The sequence below is a fragment of the Diadema antillarum genome, unplaced genomic scaffold, assembly GCF_040938485.1.
Source record: "Diadema antillarum isolate AM-2024a unplaced genomic scaffold, OU_Dant_1.0 scf00000014, whole genome shotgun sequence".
Classification (NCBI taxonomy): Eukaryota; Metazoa; Echinodermata; class Echinoidea; order Diadematoida; family Diadematidae; genus Diadema; species Diadema antillarum.
In genome coordinates, this window is record NW_027270903.1 from 3,131,015 (window position 1) to 3,150,732 (window position 19,718).

Sequence of the window (19,718 nt, forward strand, 5' to 3'; positions counted from 1 at the left end):
GATGACGCACATGTCTTTTCGTGAGTCAGTAGAAATATTGCACATGCATTAACAATGGAATCTAGTGTAAAGCCACGCGGCTGCACCTCCTGGGTTAAACTGTTCCATATTCAACTTATGCACATAATTCTTGCTGATGCACTGGACCTGTGCAACATTTGTATACTTGTACGCTCCTTCTGTCATGCACTGTTGGCTTCTATGCAGTCTCTGATTTATTATCCTTTTATTATATTGATGAATTTTAATGTTGTACCATGTACTACCATTGCAATATTGCTGATGAAATAGAATAGGGAATGATATTTCTGTCTTATTTATTGCATGGTTGTTTAGGTTTTATCATTCAAAATGACTTTGTTTATTAACTGTAGTTACAATTCACTTTCAATGCAGTACTATTAATTCTAACATAGAACTCTTTAACTCATCTCATATACAGGTGCAGAGCGCTTGAACCAGACACTGTAGATATCTTACACATAAGTATTTGTTAGCCAAACATTTCATGAAGATCATGTATGTGTAATATACTCACTGTGGATCACATTGTCCCTTTGCTGTTGATGGGGCTCCACTCTTCGCCATTAACCCATTCCCTGTGATGTTCTCAAATCTTAATAGATTTTACACTGGCTCCACCAGGTTTTTGTGGGCAATGGGCTAAGGTTATAAGGGAATATCATGAGGGCACTGTTGGTTGGCATGATGATAATCACCGCCATCGTCGATGTAAAGCTAGTAGTTTGTTGTAATATTGATCAAAATATTTCATGTATTTACATGAAGGTGTCCTTGAATAGCAAGCAAACAAACCTGCTCTTCAAAGGATCCTTATGTAGAAGGCTGCATCAAATGATGAACTGAGATTGTTAGTATTTCGACCATTTTCAATGTACCCACTGTTCGAATCTAGATGTATTTTGTTCATCTGTTCAGAACATGGCAGATGTGTAAAGCTTGGGCCCATGCAACAGCGCCCTTATGAATCTTGGGTCTGTTCCCTTTTAGCAGTGTGTTTTATGTTGCCTACCTTCCCTTCTGCCTCATGGTCCTATTTTTCAGACTCATAGATATCAACTCATATTTGTATGTGTCTTGCCTTGGCAAGAGAATGCAGGAAGTATCTCAATATTGGACAACAGTGCTATGCGTGTTATGATCAATGCATGGGTGGATGTATAAAATGTAAAACTCTTGTTCAAATCTTTCATCTGTGTGTTAATTAACATATTTAATGACAGAAAAAAAAAAACTTCTGTCTATCCTTTGTAGTTTGCATCAAATTCTTAACCTCAATGTGCAGTTAATTATAATGGATATGTATAGAAGCAGTGCTTTTCTTACCGTACGTTTTTCAGTGGAAGAAGAATAGGGGACAGGACACCGTTTGAAACCAAAAGTTCCAACATGGAAGAGTGGCAAAAACGCTCCCACTAGAGGTTTCAGGTTTTCTGTCAATGTGTGTACTTGTACTAGGAGTTGTGCTATATATGAAATTAAAGTAGAAGAGCAAGGGAATAATGTCATGTCATTTTCAGAAAATTGTCCTCCCCCCGACTTTCGGATCCTTTTGTTGTAGCGGGTCACATATATTCATTAATCAGACCGCAATTGGATGCTCATGATGACGTGTCAGTGCTAGCAATGCAGGCAGCTACTGTAGGCAGCACAGGCTGAATACGGATGAGCAAGCCAATTAACATATTTAATGACAGAAAAAAAAAACTTCTGTCTATCCTTTGTAGTTTGCATCAAATTCTTAACCTCAATGTGCAGTTAATTATAATGGATATGTATAGAAGCAGTGCTTTTCTTACCGTACGTTTTTCAGTGGAAGAAGAATAGGGGACAGGACACCGTTTGAAACCAAAAGTTCCAACATGGAAGAGTGGCAAAAACGCTCCCACTAGAGGTTTCAGGTTTTCTGTCAATGTGTGTACTTGTACTAGCAGTTGTGCTATATATGAAATTAAAGTAGAAGAGCAAGGGAATAATGTCATGTCATTTTCAAATTCTTAACCTCAATGTGCAGTTAATTATAATGGATATGTATAGAAGCAGTGCTTTTCTTACCGTACGTTTTTCAGTGGAAGAAGAATAGGGGACAGGACACCGTTTGAAACCAAAAGTTCCAACATGGAAGAGTGGCAAAAACGCTCCCACTAGAGGTTTCAGGTTTTCTGTCAATGTGTGTACTTGTACTAGGAGTTGTGCTATATATGAAATTAAAGTAGAAGAGCAAGGGAATAATGTAATGTCATGTCATGTCAGTTTCAGGTTTTCTGTCAATGTGTGTACTTGTACTTTACCCATGTCAAATTGTGGGGCATTATATGTCCATTGTTCACTATTATTACAAGTCTACTGGAATATCCCCCCATTTATCACATATCTCTGTGATTTGCAATTTGCTCTATGTCTTTTTTACCAGTGCTGCAAGTCCCTTCATTCTTTCTACTTACAATGGTAAAAGGGTGGCATAATGTATTCACATTTTAATCTAAGCCTGTCATGCTGCACTGATGTAAAATGTTATATTGTAAAACCAGAAACATTTGCGCCTTTAAACTATCACGAATCGGAGCCAACAGCTTTTCTTTTGCATTAAACTTTCACAAATCAGTGACTCTCATTCAATTCATTGTGTAGACAAAAACTTTCGTGTACATTATACTTTCATTTGCGAATCGTGGTTCCTCAGGAAATTCACAAAAGTTTCGTGCACACGAAAATTGCTGGTTTTACAGTATATTGTACGCTGTAGAAATGGGTTTCTGAGAGTATTAAAGCAGTATGTCACAAGAGATAGGAGCTCTGATCTCTGCCTTCGAGTAGTCACAGGCCGGCCATTATGCATCGCAAGATTTAGGCCATGCAACAGTATTGTCAGCTTTTGTAGAAGTGGCCGTGATAAAGCCATTTTATCTGGTCTTTCCTGGATTCAGGAGGAATGTGTTATCTGCACAAGACACAACATAAATGTGTCATGAAATAGAAATGAGTTGTATCTGCTGTGCAGACTCCTCAAATACACACTTTACAGTGAGTAGTGAATATGTGAAGAAATGTATTATATCTTCAAAGGTGATGGAGAATACCAAAGTTGGCTGCAATTCATTTACACTCATATTGCAGGAATGTGTGGGAAATTCACTTGCATTCTTTGTGCTAGAGGCCAAGCCTAAAGTGATTGAAAAGACTTCAATCTTTTAACTCACAAAATTGTACTATCATTTTAGCATTACAGTAATTGCATCATGTACATTGTACCTGTCTAGTAGTATTCCTTCCACCTCTGTTGCGGCTTAGATCCTACAAAAAATGAAAAAAATAAAAATAGATAAATAAATAAATAATAATGATAATAATAATAATAATAATAATAATAATAATAATAATAATAATAATAATAATAATAATAATAATAATAATGATAATGATAATGATAATGATAATAATGATAATGATAATAATAATGATAATAATAATAATAATAATAATAATAATAATGATAATGATAATGATAATGATAATGATAATAATGATAATGATAATAATAATGATAATAATAATAATAATAATAATAATAATAATAATAATAATAATAATAATAATAATAATGAAAATAATAATAATAATAATAATAATAATGATAATAATAATAATAATGAAAATAATGATAATAATAATGCAGTGTGATAATAATGATCACCTATGTTGACAGTATTGTTGCCTATGTAGGTAAACATGATTATTATTAGGTATCTATACAGGAAATTGGTGCTCCCTTTACATATATGCATTCATAATTGACAATGTTTGTAATTGAGCATAACATCCCACCTTCTTTGTATTTTCAGAGTGTAAAGGGTGCAGATGGAGCAAGTACCAATTTTATAGAGGGAAAGTATAAAGGCATTTATTACCACTATTCTTAATATTAGTATGTTTTTGGCTCACATACATTCTTCAGTGCTCATTCACACATAGACTTACAGTCAACCTTGCTGAAGTCGGCCTCACATAAGTCGCATAATCGCCCAAGTCGAAGGTCTTTTCATGTCCTCTTCTCTTTATAATCTTTCAATTTTAATCCCTCATATTAAAGCCGAATTTTCTCTACTAAAGTAGAAGCTATTTCTTCAGCCCAAATAGATTTGACTTTAGTAGGCAAGGTTGATTGTATTTTGTCATCAGGAATGCCTGAAAGTGCATGTGTACCCATCAAGTTTTCTTTTGGCTACTTGCAAACATCAAGAGTAAGTTTGCATCATAGACAATACATACAGTAATTGCCCCATTTGCAGTTCTGCCATGGCTCATCCTTAGCCTTTCAATTAGGTTGCCTGGGAACCTGTGATTTTTTTTTTCTTTGCTGAGGATATGATAGTTGGTAATTTTGTTCTTCAGACTTTTGTTGGCCATTTTATTCATGTTGGATATGTAAGATTTGTAGGCATCAATAGAATATTACCTTGTGCAATTTACAAGCTTAGGGGGATATTGTGTCACACCTTTGGAGACAGTTTGTGTGTACGTGTGTGTGTGTGTGTTTGTATGAATTGTTTGAATTAAAGATCATTGTTCCTAAAATGATTGTCACAGCCCTCCGAATTACTAGAGCGTCAGCTGAATTGGTAGTAATAAATGTTAAAACCTGGTCATTGCATCTATGTAAGTCGCTGTGATGCATCAAATTACATGTTGGCATTTATCAACACCAGAATATATAGATGACTACTCTGTGTGAATTGTAGACACTTTTGTGCTGCAATTTGTTGTTTGGTTGGGTGTTTGTTTTTTTTTTCTTAATTGGATGTTCAAAAATACCAAGAGTCCATGAGAGATTTTCTTTAAAGATCACAGTGAAAAGTTTGTATTCTATGTAAGTCACTGTGATGCTTCATATTGCATTTTTATATTTATTAACACCAAAGTAGATGACTACATGGTACTCATTGTGAATGGTAGATACTTTGGCCCAAACTCACAAAGGTAGTTTATATCATATCCATGTTTTAAAAATAGCCTGTGGACTAAAACGTTAATTATGTATACTTTTCACATGCGCATGTCAGGGCACATTCATTATTGGATGTCTCTTGGTCATACATGATATGTCATTCTCATATACGCAGTCAAAATTTTGCAGAATCCATAGACTAAATTTGAACTACTTTTGTGAATTTGGCCTTTTGTGTTCCACTTTTTGTACATCAGATGTGCAAATACACAAAGATGTAGTGAGTGACTTCCTTTCAAGATTGTGGTTTGAAGATTATATGTTCCAAGTGCAACTGTTATTTTTGTTAGATCTCATCAAAATCCAATTCAATGGTGCAAAGGAGTTAGAAAGTACAAAGTCATGTTGTCTGCCAATTCAAATATATATTTGACTCAAGTGGTAAACCTTGTTAATTCAGTTTGTGTGTCAAAACATTTATCAGGGTGAGTGTTGTTTGATATCTGTGTGCCATTTAGTGTTATGTGTGTGTATATGTATATATATGTATATATATATATATATATATATATATCAAGAGTAGAAACAGTCTTATAAACACCGCAGGAGCCAAAAAATTGGACTGACGTTTCAGTCAAAGACCTTTATCAAAGTAAATCTGAACATAAACAATTTGATGCAAGAAACTAAGAAGACGCCTAAGTTGCCAAGATACAAATACTAAAAACAAAAGGCTGGCTTTTTGTTTTTGCTTGCTGGCTTTTTGTTATTATTATTTGTATCTTGGCAACTTATGCATCTTCTTAGTTTCTTGCATCAAATTGTTTATGTTCAGACTTACTTTGATAAAGGTCTTTGACCGAAACGTCAGTCTAATTTTTTGGCTCCTGCAGTGTTTATACGACTGTTTCTACTCTTGATATCAATTCATTACACACCGACGCAGAACTTTCATATTTTGATATAATTTAATATATATATAATATATATATATATATATATATATATATATATATATATATATATATATATATATATATATATATATTTGTCTCCTTAATGCAGTACAATAATATCAACCATGTAGTGTATCCTAGATGACATCCAAAGATATACATGTATGGTATATATAAAATATAAATAAAATCTAACATGATCTACACTACTTTACAGGTGCAACAAATTCATACTGAATCCAAATGCAGTCTTATTATAACTGTGCTAAAGGCTGAGGTGAACTAGAAGTGTACGAGTGTTTATAATATTTAGAGTGCATATACTGTCGGTAAAGAATAATGTCCAGTAGAGCCATACACAATATTTTCACAGGTACTCTGTCTATGAAGTGTTTCCACAAACACTCCTACACCAATGGAAGTTTTGTCGTAAATGAAAACCGTGTGAAGTGGTGATGGTGACAATCATGTCCATCCCAATTAAACATTCACATAGAAATCTAAGATAGAGCAGACGTGGTAAAACAAAAGAAACATATCTTAAACCAGAAATGAGCAGAATTGGACAATTATAAATCATAAACGAAGTTTATTGACAATCTGAACGTCAATCTCTGAGCAACTAAAAAAGCCACTTTCTTTACATATATGATAAACACAACAATACTTTCTGGGAATGCCTATTCACAACTTATGTTTCATCATAAACATGATTTTTTTTCAGAACTTTGACTTGATTTGTGTCATGATCCATGAGAGGGAGAATTAATTCCTTTACTCTTATTTCACAACAACTAAAACCAATGTGTGTTTGTCTCCCCCATTATATACTACACTAATTGGTTCATGTATATGATCTTGAGTCACAAAATGCCTTTCAGATCATTTGCAAACATTTTTCCTCTCTCAAAAATAAATCTAAATTGCAATGCTCTCAAGCATGGATAACACTGACAGAATCAGGAAATATGCTTCCAGTTTAGTCACCTGTATGACACAGAGGGTGAACAGCAACATCACTGCCATTTTTTTCTAGACCTTACTACGAAGTGCAGATGCGATCATTCTTTCCAATAAACTCCAACATTTGTTTCAAGATGAATCATAAGCAACAAAGAGCACATCTCAAAAATGTACAAATATCATATATATCATTGTAGGAGAAAAATGCTTATGTTGCTGTCAGAACTGCATAAAATTAAAATGCATAAAGCTACCATTCTACTGACGCGTTGCATCTCGGAGGTGAAAGCTGACAGTCTATCTCTACCAACACTTGTGACTGGCTTATAGCAAGTGGCATTTTTCTATCTTTTTTTTTAAAGCTTTGGTGAAACAGAGCAGCATTCAGAAGAAAAACTGAGATGTTAATACAGACACGAAAAAGATATTTTGTCAATGGCAATTGTGGATCTCTGGTAGCTTCATCCAAGAACCAAACAACTGATACTCGATCTGCTGAACCTATAGCCACTTGCAATGGTCCAGGTCAGATACCATATGAGGTCAGTTGGAAAAACAGCCACAGAACACCTTCAAGCATATGACTTCAAACATGATCACTAAGGGAAAATTGTTGATTTAAAGTCAGAAACTAAATGCATAGATACTTACATACAGGAAAACAAGATCAAAATCAAATACAGCACAGTGGCAACAGAATAGCAGCTAAAAAAGGAAAAAAACAATGGACAAAAGCAAAACAAACCTAAGGAAAACTTCAGAGGACACATGGAATAATGACAGCACCCATGGCTGGTTCATGCCCTGCACAAGCTCTGCATACAGAGTTGTGATGGCAAAAGCAAAATCTGGACAAAGAGAAGATATGTTTGACAACTAAAAAAAAAAGATGCAGAAAATGTACGAGAGGAAATCTATTGAGTAAACAGAAGTAGCTACATTTAAAGTCTAGAGACTGAATTATGTAACGGAAAAGTGTCTGACATCAACACACATCCACACAAACAAACAAACAAACAATCCAGAAAGTAAAGTCCAATCAGCAAAACTCATGATTTCTCAACATATATAACATACAGTATTATTCGGCCAAATGTCTTTATACAATTTGCCATTTTGTACAAAGATCTGAAATTCCTTGAAGAAATAATTTCTCTTGTACTCACACAAACAATGTTAACATAGACCCTGACTCGAAACAGCAGGTGCGTGTAAAGGAAAGGAATGTAACTGAAATAGCCAAATGCTTACCAAATCTTATACTGCTACACTGTATAACCTTTTATTTTTGCGAATGAGTTCACAGACATTTTGTGAAATGTCGTTTTCATGATTTGATACCAAGGCTATCGTAAGTGCACTAATGCCTGTCCGTCCATTATATTTTTGCAAGTTGTTAGATTCATGGCCCGACGGCGATTCATGAAATTCATGAGAATTACACTCTTGCAAAAATAACAGCTTTTAGAGTATCTAATAGAAATCCATTGCGACAGTTAATGTTGCTTGTTGGGGGAAAAAAACAAACATATAATTTAGTGAGCATCAGCTCACATAATTCGAACAACAAAAAGGCTATAACACTCTCTATCTTGGGATGGAGGGGGGGGGGGGGGGGGGGACAAAACCCTTCTTCCATCCATCCCCCCCCCCAACTGCTATACACATTTCATGAATTCTTTTTTCTCTCTGAAGACACATTTCATTTCTGTGTATATGACAAATAATATATCCTCCAGCCATTTTCTGCGTTCACGTGGATAGCTCTTGCAAGAAATAAATCAACTCCTCGGCGGCAGTGTCAATAAATGGAAATAATAATCATGCAAACAGAACGAACTTCTCTGAAGTCTATTACTGACACATTAATGACACATCATTTGTGTCACGGCAGGCATCCACATGTAGGAAGTCATGCCCAGTACAGTGCACTCCCATTATAAAGAACACGGTTATAACAAAATCCGGTTACAACGAAATAAAAATTCAGGCCATAGCATTATCGGCTTTACATTTTTTTACTGTTTATTTGTTCTGTTAGAACGAAATTTCGATATAACGAAAGAAAACTGCCAGTCCCGAGGACTTTGTTATAATGGGAGTCCACTGTATAATGCAGGTCCCCAGTAGAGCGACCATAACAAGGATTGGCAAGCAGGCAAGACATCTCTGACTAGTAGCCAAAAAAAGAGAAAGAATAAGAGAAAAGAGTGGGCTACGCATACTATTCAAATAAATCATGACAGAGATGGCAATAGTGTACCACTAATGAAAATCTTTGTGAGCATATTAAAGCAAAGATGAGACAATACAGTCCAGTCTCATTTGTGATACTTCATGGTGAAAAGTGACGATCAATCTTAAACAATCTTTATTTTCTTTTCCATTTTCCTTTTGAAATCAGAATCTACAAGGCCTGTTTACATCTTCACTAAAATACACAAAGACATTGCTTCACTGCAATCTTCTCTCCACCTCCTCCCTCGCCTGGTGCCATGCTTTATGTATGGCCGTGCAAGCGGGCGACGCAGGATTGCTGTCGCAGAAGAAATACGTTGCCACGGCGACAGCAAGTAGAAGCACCAGCAGAGAGATGAACATCATGAAGCACGGTGACCCACCTGGGAGATGGGAAAGAAAAAAATGATTGACAGTGATAAAAGAAACATCCCATTTGTGATATCAATTTGCAATAGAAAACTAGAAATGTCGCTATGGCGACTGATGCCTCCGCCATAATGCATGATTCTTCCAATAGGCGTATAGTACAATGTCTTCACAATGATTGATCCATGACAGTTTCACATAACTGGCAAAATATTGAAATGACAGGTTTATCAGAAATGTCTTGTGGGTTTGTTATAATTTTCTAAGAGTGCAGGCACACATATTTGGGGAATTGAGAATTTTTACTTGCATTCTGACAGACCTTTTTATAAGTTTATGCATTGGGTAATTTCCAAGGTATGAAGAAAGAGTGTAAATGACAGTACAAAATAGATTTTTTTTTTTTTTTTTTTTTTTTTTGGGGGGGGGGAGGGGCATTGAAACCTGGCCTTTGACTCTTAACCTTTGATCTTCTGGCTCGAAATTTCCCGGAGAATCTCCATTAGGTAATGCATGTATCAAGTTTTGAAACTAATAATGCAAGCATTGCATATGATACTAGTATATGAGGGAAATAGTAACATTTTGAGGAGTTGACCTTGACCTTTGACCCCCTGACTTTTGACCCATGACCCCTAAATTCCCTAGATAATCCCTGCCAGTCAGTACATGCGTATGTACCAAGTTCCACGAAGATACATTGAACCATTTGCGAGAAAAGTGATATTGCAACATTTTCATCTAACCTTTGACCTTTTGACCTTTGACCTTATGACATGAAACTCTCTCTGGAGAATCTTTATGCAGTAGTATATGTCCACACCAATTTTCAAGAAAATACCTTTGGGCATTGCATAGATATGGGTGAAATTGCAACATTTGTAGCATTTGACCTTGACCTTTTGACCTTTGACCTCTTGCCAATGTCACTAAAATCTACTCAACTAATTGTCCCATCATACATCATCCTTGGACCAAGTTTGGTGAAAGCTGCTTCATCCAGTTTCGAGTTATCACATAAACAGATAAATTTTAGGATTTGACCTTGACCTTTGACCTTTGACCTCTGTCTGATTTCACTGAAAAACTAATCAAGTAATTGTCCTATCATACATCATCCTCCAACAAAGTTTGGTGAAATTTGCTCCATCCAGTCTTGAGTTATCGCGTAAACGGATACAATTTCACGAGTTGACCTTGACCTTTGACCTTTGACCTCAGCCGATTTCACCCCAAATCTAATCAAATAATTGCCCCATCATACTTCATACTTGGACCAAGTTTGGTAAAATTCCAGTAAATATTACTCAAGTTATCGCGTAAACGAAAGCGGACGGACGTACGTACAGGCGTACGGACGTACGGACGGACGGACGGACAACCCGAAAACATAATGCCTCCGGCACCACTTCGTGGCGGAGGCATAATTATGAAAGGACAATGAATATTGGTGACAGAAGCAGATGTATTCATCACTCACATGTGACCCACTACAACAAAATGATCGTAAAGTCAGGCGAGGTTGATTATTTGAAAATTGCATGATATAATCCCCTAATCTTTCTGCTTTTAATTGATATACAGTCAAACCTGTCTATAGCGGCCACCCAAGGGAGACGGAAAAAGTGGCCGTTATAGACAGGTGGCCGCTATAGACAGGTACTCCAACTTTGAGTGCATTGCTTACATGTACATGTATCATCGTTGTATCCTTACATGTACATATACAGTGTATGTGTGTACGTATGCATAACCGTGTGTTTCATGCATTTAATCATGCCGGTGTATATGAAATTGTTGCACAGTAGCATGTTTATTGTCGTGAAGAATCGTGCATTATTATGACTGAATGAGGGATGAATGCAGCGGTGGCGATCACTGAACGTTGCTCGCACGGCTACCAAACAGAAAAATACGCTGAATTATCGGCTTGGCTACGGCTCCATTGGGTTTTTGGCCGCTATAGACAGGTTAATATCTCCCGCGGGAAACAAAATTTGTGGCCGCTGGCCGCGTTAGAGAGGTGGCCGCTATACACAGGGTCTTCAACAGGGCTTTTCTCTCGGGGGGATTTTGCCGTGGCCGCTATAGACAGGTGGCCGCTATAGACAGGTGGCCGCTAAGGCAGGTTTGACTGTATAACACATTTTATAAAAATAATCGGCTGCGGAGATATCGATGCATGTCGAGACGTCTGGAAAATCACTGTTTCGAGAAAAGCGCCCTAAAAGTCTTCCTTTCGACGCAATCGCGATCAAGGGACACGCAAGTCAGTTTTCACCTCTGGACAATAGAAGGTAAGCCCTAGCAACCCCCGAAGAGTTCATTCAAGCACATCAGCGTCGGCGGTCTCCTCAACAACCAATCAGTGACCAGGATGTTAGAAGCGGCTGAGCATAGCGCACCCCGCCCGCACACACCAGTCGCCTAGGCAGTGTGCGAGCTTCACGCTTCGGTTAGCAGCAAGCAGCAAACTGACCAATGAGATCACTCTGGTCGTTGTTAGGGGCAGAACCTATCTGTGGTGCTCAATCCAAATTTTCGAACCAGTTTCTGCTTCGTTGAAACGCCAAAAAACATGGCTCAGAAAAACGCTATTTTTTAATCTTTCCTTTGATCATTTTGCTTCAAAATTTCGACAGATGATAGAAGACATGTTAGACTCCAATAATATATCAAAATCAGAAAATCGTAAGTTTTGACCAATTTTAATGCTCTGACTTCAAACTCGATTTTCACGGCTTCGACCGTGCGCAACTTTAGGACCTTTTTGTTGTAGCGGGTCACATATCTCCTCTACATTTGCAACCTGTCAATACATTGCAAAGCTGCACCATTCATGCTGTAAGGCTCATATTGGCTTTAATCTACACAAATTTTGTCAGGTGTTTCTCCTAGTTATATTATTTCATTTCTGGAGGCTGATAATATAGTATCAATCTCTGAGTTCTCCTTTCATATTTTTTTGTATTTTTTCTTGGACGAGTATTACTGCTAGTTGTGTGTGAGACAAAAACAAAATGACAAATCTATCTTTTTTTTTGGGGGGGCGGGGACATCCTTGAAGAATAGATTCTTTCTTTTTGTGACCAAAGTTCAATTATTCTCTTACTAGTATTAAGCAAACAAACATACCAGATGTCTTTCCATCCTTGCAAGTTCTGCTGGCATCTCCATTTGAATGAGCATGATCTAAACATGAGAAGAAAAAGAGAGTGAAAAGCATGATAACAAGGCAACATGATTCCCTTCAATTCACTTTTCATTTCATCTATGCTACCACATATGGGTTTTACCTATCTGCAATGTTCAGAAACAGATTGCTGCATTATTTGAAAATAATATTTGGGCATTAAATTTTATTTATGTTCAGTACCAGTCACATAAATCAGACAAGAAAGCATTGAATAGGGATAAATATAAAATGTGAGAAATTAAAGCATATCATAAACATATTTGTGCTTGGACTTCTTGCACACAGTAATGGGTTGATATTATTTGCTGGCTTTTGCTGATCATCTTGGGCAAATGGCTAGGGATTAAAGGAGACCTCTGGATGATTTTCAGATTTTCACATTTGAACAACTATAAATTAGTTATACTGAGTACCGAATTTCAGGATTTTAATATGATTAGGATGAGGAATAAGAGTGTTTAAAAAATTTATAACAAATTGCAATGAACAAGGATGATGACATGGCAGCCTCACCATAAGAATGCACAAGTTGGGGCTCAAGGAAGCAGAACAAAAGAACAAGGCATTCATAGTTTATACACAGGTGAACCTGCAAGCTAGCAGTATTGTAATGGGAATTACACAGCTGCATTTCTGAAATATGTGAGGCTCCTATGTCATCATCATTGTTCAGTGTGATTTGTTTAAAGTTTTTCAAAGTATGTTTCTCTGCTTATAGACCACAATAAATTCCACAAATATATACATGGAGCTGTTGATTTATGTACTACATGTACATGATGTGAAGTTATGAAAATCGTCTGGGATGCCCCTTTAATATCACGTTGCCATTTTTCAGTGTTTGTATTTGTGTGGGTGTGGGGGATGAATCACTTCATTTGGTTACTTAGCACCCTCTACTTTGCAAGAAGTCGAGCAGTACCTCTTTTGTGCCTGAGTTGTGACTCTCTCACACACTAGCCTCTCATGTATGCATGGATAGCCATGGGATCCTTTGGATGCTCTCAGATTTTGCAAATTTGCCACGCATATTTGTGCAAAAACAAATCCTGAACTGCATGATTATACTTGGCCCACAGCGTAATTCACCGATCACTCCAATATTTCACCAAGTCTTACAGCTGTGATGTTATTCATGAAAGATACGACTATTAGTGATCTTCCATTCATTGCTAGGTATGCGTCCTTAACCCCTTGAGGACGGGCTGATTTTGGTATAACACACATTTCCCATAGACACCTGCCCGAGTATACTCAGGACTCGTCCTCAACAGGTTAACAACATTGATCTTCATGCCTAACTTCTGTGGATACATACCAGTACAGATTTTTCTGCTACCAGTACTTACAACCATCAAGAAAGATCACTTAACTACTCTGGGCCCTGTTGCATAAAAAGATGCAATCAACCATAAGTCAGAAAATCAAACACTAGTCAGGTATCAGCCAATCAGAATTGAATATTCAGAGACTTATATTTGATCTCAACTTTGATGCAATAGGGCCCTAATTTTCCATTCATCCGAGCTGCACTAACTTACGTCCTTCTTCCAAAAATCAAATTGGGGAAAGGCACCATCCTACCTTGTTCTTCACTTTCCTGGAGCCCTTCGGCCAGCTCCACCTTTTTCTTAGCCTCCTGTGCCTCCTGGTACTCCTTTCTCCTCCTCTCTTTGTCCGCCATCTTCTGCCTCTTTCTCAGTTCTCTCTCCTTGGCCTCCATCTCTTTCCTCTCAGCTTCTCTCGCTGCCTCTTTGGCTAGGAGGGATAAAAGGAGGAGGAGGAATCCAAGTCAGGAAGCCAAATTTAAAGGGATCGTATAGTTTTGGTTGAGACCTAACTTCAGGTTTCCCAACATTTTTTGATCAGATGAGAAACTTCCTATGAAATATGAAAGAGCATGTAATTCCAAGAGGGATTCAATGTTTATTTGATGAAAATTGGTTTTGAAATGGCTGAGATATCCAAAACAGAGCAATCCTAATAAAAGGTGGGACCCACCTTTTATTTTGATTGCTTTGTTTTACTTTGTTTTTTGAAGCCTCATCTACTGTATACGCTGTTACTTTCGCGTACAGATATTTTCACGAATGACGAGGTCATAGACATTTTCGCGAGATGTTGTTTTCGCGAATCAACGCCAACGCTTACGTTAATGCTCTATTTACAAAGCGCATGGAGACCTATTCGCGTGTTGTTAAATTTGCGATCCAACTGTGATTCGCGAAATCCGCGAAAATTAAACCCTCGCGAAAATAACAGCGTATACAGTATTCCAAAGCCGATTGTCATCCAATAAACTTTGGATTCCTCTGGTATGCTCTGTACTATTTCATAAGTGGTTTCTTGGTATCTCATGAAAAGTTAAAAGCCCAATCCTCATGTCCACCAATACTATACTCTCCCTTTAAAGAACGGTAATTTTGACTATCATAATAAATTTTATCTTGATTACCTGCACTTAAAATGAGCGTACAGTCGACTCCTGTTATGATGACTTGGGACTGGCAGTTTTCTTTCGTTATATCAAAATTTTGTTATAACCAAACAAACAAACAATAAAAAAACGTAAAGTGGATAATGTTTAGAACTGAATTTTTAATTCATCATAAGCTGAATTTGGTTAAAAATCGTGTTCGTTATAACGGAAGTACACGTATAATCCAGCAAGAGACACAAAACAATCACTGTCATGATATACGTATCAGGAGGAAGACTTGAAGTCAGCACACCAAATTTAAAGAAAGGCAATTTTTACTATCATCATCGATTGTGTCTTGACTGCCAACATTTCAAATGGCGGTATGATCCTGCAAAGTGGCATAAAACAATCACTGTCATGATATATGCTGAAAATTACAGAAATATTGATTCATATAGATGTGAGACACTGCAGCATGCAACGTAAAAGTGATTTCTGTTCATTCACTGTCAAAGAGTTTGATTTTTTTGAATTTTATTTCCTGTTTGACACTTTGATTGATGGCACAGGATACCACTGAGAATTAATGAAGTTGTGCAATAATATATTCATGCTTTAAGTATGGTGTAATTACATAAATTTTGTATAAACCACTCATACCTCTTTCTTTCTCTTCCCACTTCAGTCTTTTCTTCTCCAGGATAGACTGAATTGACTGCATGTGTTCTACAACCTGGATAGAATTGAAAACAACATTAGAACCATAAATTTTGCGTACAACAACACTCAGTGGGAGATAGCAGTTGTATTAAAACTCTGTCAGCTATTTCAACACAAAAAGTACAGAGATACTTGGGGCTTCACAAATTTTGGTGCTATTGAAAGTACTTGCAGGCAAAACCTGGGCATAGCCTGAAGTTTGTCAAATAGAATGGACCCAAGTGAATTTACAGCATTGTAACAATAAAGGTTGTGTGGAATTTGTTGAATCTGCATGCTTTAGACTGAATGAATACCACTCTATGTTATTCATACAAGCAGTGCAGCTTTTTGTTTTTTATCCCAGGTTTAGATTGAAGGAAAACAAAGCTCATCAAGATAAGTTGAAAAACAATGCTGATACACTAATGAACTGTAGCAAGAAATGTTCAATCACATTGCCTAATTTTTAGAATAAAAGGGAACATAAATGGGATAATGCAGGATATTCACAGACTGAGGCACAAACCTTTGCAGATTAAAAAAAGAAGAACACACACTAATGCACACTAAAAGTATATAGTTTTAACTCCAGGGTAATATTCTCAGCAAACTAAATCAGATTTCTTTAAAAAAAAAAAAAAAAAAGAAACTTTTATTCTCTAAAAACACATTGTCTTAAATGGTGTGCACACTTCTGGTCGAGGTGAGGATTTAGCTTTTAATGTTTTGCGAGATATTCAGAAACCACTCTATGAGATGTCAAAGAGCATGCAATTCTAAGGGGAATCAAAAGTTTGATGAAAATTGGTTTTGAAATGGCTGAGATATCCAAAAACAAGGTGAAACAAAGAGATCCTAATAAAAGGCGCGGCCTGTCGCCTTTTATTATTATCATCACTTTTTGGGATATCTGAGCCATTTGAAAACCAATTTTCATCATATAAACATTGAATCCTTCTTAAAACTACCTATGCTCTTTCATATTTCATAAGAGATTTCTCTTTACCTCACTTAGGAATGTTCAAAACATGAATCCCCACCTCAACCAGCACTGCACAGTCCCTTTAACATTTCTGAAGGAAAAACATACTACATAAACAAAATTGTAAATATATAGTACTTGGGACCTCTAAGCTCTGGTAAGGGGGGGGGGGGGGGGAATACATGGTGTTGTTCCATGCCATCATGGTTGTATAAGACACAAACTCTTTGCAGATAAACTGGACATTACCTTTGTGCATTTGTAAACTCAATGGTTGTCTACCTTATTGATATTCAAATTGCTTTCACTGTACAGTTCTTACACTGGGACAGGGGTTGGGGGTTGGGGAAGGGGTAGGGTGCAACTTTGAAAACAAAAAACACAAATCATAGCCAGGGTGAACTCTTACTCTCTGTGCACAACGTTTGCACTGCGTGTCATCAAGGCAGTCACCCACGATCTTGGCGAGCTGCGGCTCCAACTGATTCTCCTTCACGTCCATCCATCGCAGAGCCCGCATATCACCGAGGCTGACCGGCAGGGTGGTCAGTCTGTTGCCCAGCAGGTCCAGACGCTGCAGCATCACCAGCAGGCCAAAGTTCTCAGGGAGGGCATCCAGGAGGTTCTTGCTCAAGTCGAGGTGAGTCAGGCGAGAGAGCTGGGCACAGAAGCTATCCTGATAAAGACAGGGAAAGAATTGTGTCGCTTCAAAAACTGACACCAATGCTGTCCTCTTCAAAATTTGGTCCCTGAGCTTCAAGATTATGGGATGCTCAGCAAACAAATAGATTTTGGAATGTTCTTGTTTGTTTGTTGTTTGCTAGCAAATCTATTTCCCACAGAATCAACAATTATCCAGAATGTGGTAAAAAAAAAAAAAAACAGTACACACCTAACATGATTTCAAACCAACTACAACAAAAAGTTGTAAACCACAGGACACTTTTATACAACAAAGTAAAATAAATGATTATTATGATAAGAATATTAGCACATGGTGATCATGTCAGACAGTTGCTCAATATACACACAACTATAGGGATGATTTTCTTTCCCTCTCACCCAACGTGCAATGAAAAAAAAATAAATAAATAAAACAGTTCTTTTCAGAACACCCTGCGCCCTCTCTCCACCGATGCGTTTATGCCCACAAGGGCCCTGCATCGTATAGGGGCCTACATCCTGTAGATCCAAATAAGATTGTTAATGTTTCAATCATCTATATGTAAAATACAAGTTTAACAATGTACTTACGGGTAAGGTGACGAGTTGGTTGCATGACAAATCCACTCGTTTCACCTTTGTGAGGGCAGCCTGAAATTAAAGTTTGAACTTCTATGAAAAATATGCACATTTTGAAAGGATTCATCATTGTGACAGTAAGTCTTACAAATCAACCATCAATATCATTTTTTTTTTCGATTTAACCACGTTCAACTTCTACATGTACCGTTACATGTATCAAGATTTACTTGAAATCAGGTAGTGATAAAATTTGATTCAGACTAGAGTGGAATGCAATGTATCAAACATTTGTCTAAACAAAGCCAAAGGGACTAGTTACTCTTTTAATTCTTTATCATTAACTTTACAAATACAGAGTAGAAATTATATCTGTAAACATGGTAAATGTGTATTTGTAAACAAACAGTGAAACAATATGTGACCATTCAGTATGAAAATTAAGTATATTTGAGGTTCTGCCAATTTTAAAATCTTGTTGTACTATTGTAGACTAAGCTGGGCTGGGGGAGGGAGAAAACATTGAGAGAGAAAACATTTCATTTGTTTCCAGTGACAATTGCAAGCTGTCTTCTTATTTTGGATGCCAACGATATTGTCCATAAACATATTCATAATCAGGTATTCATAGACAGTGACGTTGCCGTCGACAAGCAAAGACGAAAAGTTACTTCCATTCTGCTTTTCTTTGATGGCAGCCGCAGCCGGCAGCCGGCAGTTTGTCCTCTAGAACATTACTACTATTACTATCCATTTGAACTCAAATAACAGTAACTTTACGAGAATAGAAGGCCTAAGTATTAGCAGAATACTAGCCTCGTAGGCCCACGAGCTACTACAATCGCTGTAAATCTACGGCTACGTGGCAAGCTAGGATTGGGAGGAGGGAGGGGGCGCCAGTATCAATTACTTGATCCCACGCCTACAAATTGACGTTAGTGCATCTCTTGCAGAATTACTCATCGTGTTTAAAGTGTGCTAAATTACTTCTTCCTAGGGTTCTACTCACAATTTCTTTGACGGGGACTTTCGACAGATTGCTCAGACTGAGGTCGAGTTCGTTCCCCTCAACCTTGTCCTTTAGTGAGTCTTTGGTTTCTTTGGTCGGCATCTCCACAAAATTTCAGCTGGACGAATGAGAAGATCTTTGATGTTATGTACCAGGTACTAGTACCAGTACCGTCAGTCCAGCAGTCGCTTACGTTGCGCACACAGCCGTACATGACATTACCCATAGCCATCACATGGACTGTATGGTATGGTGGATCGTACGTAAGCGTACGTGTCCACTTATGAAATCTGTGTCTGCTGCCCTCAAAGTTTATTGATTGTAAAGTAATGGACTTTCTGGAACTCACGTGAAATTACGAATTAGAGATCAGTGATTTCGATCAATACATTTTTCATTTCATTCCAGCACAACCAGAGAGGTAGTTGTGTCTGAGGATATGGTTACGTGTATTGATAATATCAAAACAAAATAGCTAAGTTGGCGAATACAAAGAAAACCGCAGAAAACAAATGCCAGTTAGTCAGCTGAAATCGATCGCAAAGTGAATCCACTGAACTCTAACAAAAACCAACAAATTGGCATTTGCTTCACTTCAAAAGATATAGGCCTATTTATTTTTCTTAATTAAATTTCCCGGACTTTCAAAAATGTACATGTATGACGGTGCATT

General features: G+C 37.2%; 1 protein-coding gene across 1 annotated transcript; it reads right to left on the bottom strand.

Moving 5' to 3' along the window:
• Positions 1–9,183: 9,183 nt before the first annotated feature.
• Positions 9,184–19,196, bottom strand: LOC139722884 (leucine-rich repeat-containing protein 59-like). The gene is made up of 7 exons (XM_071634168.1): positions 19,046–19,196; positions 18,049–18,108; positions 17,204–17,470; positions 15,771–15,843; positions 14,273–14,446; positions 12,628–12,684; positions 9,184–9,506 (listed from the first exon to the last, which is right to left on the bottom strand). Exons 1-7 carry the CDS (start codon positions 19,145–19,147, stop codon positions 9,340–9,342), a joined length of 900 nt encoding a protein of 299 aa, XP_071490269.1. The 5' UTR covers positions 19,148–19,196; the 3' UTR covers positions 9,184–9,339.
• Positions 19,197–19,718: the final 522 nt, after the last annotated feature.

Excerpts from the sequence above, each read along its gene's own strand:
- LOC139722884 (XM_071634168.1), bottom strand. The coding sequence starts at position 19,147 with ATGCCGACCAAAGAAACCAAAGACTCACTAAAGGACAAGGTTGAGGGG. Across the intron at positions 18,109-19,045 it reads AAGTCCCCGTCAAAGAAATT|GCTGCCCTCACAAAGGTGAA; the intron begins GTGAGTAGAACC and ends CTTTAATTTCAG. Across the intron at positions 17,471-18,048 it reads ACCAACTCGTCACCTTACCC|GATAGCTTCTGTGCCCAGCT; the intron begins GTAAGTACATTG and ends TGTCTTTATCAG.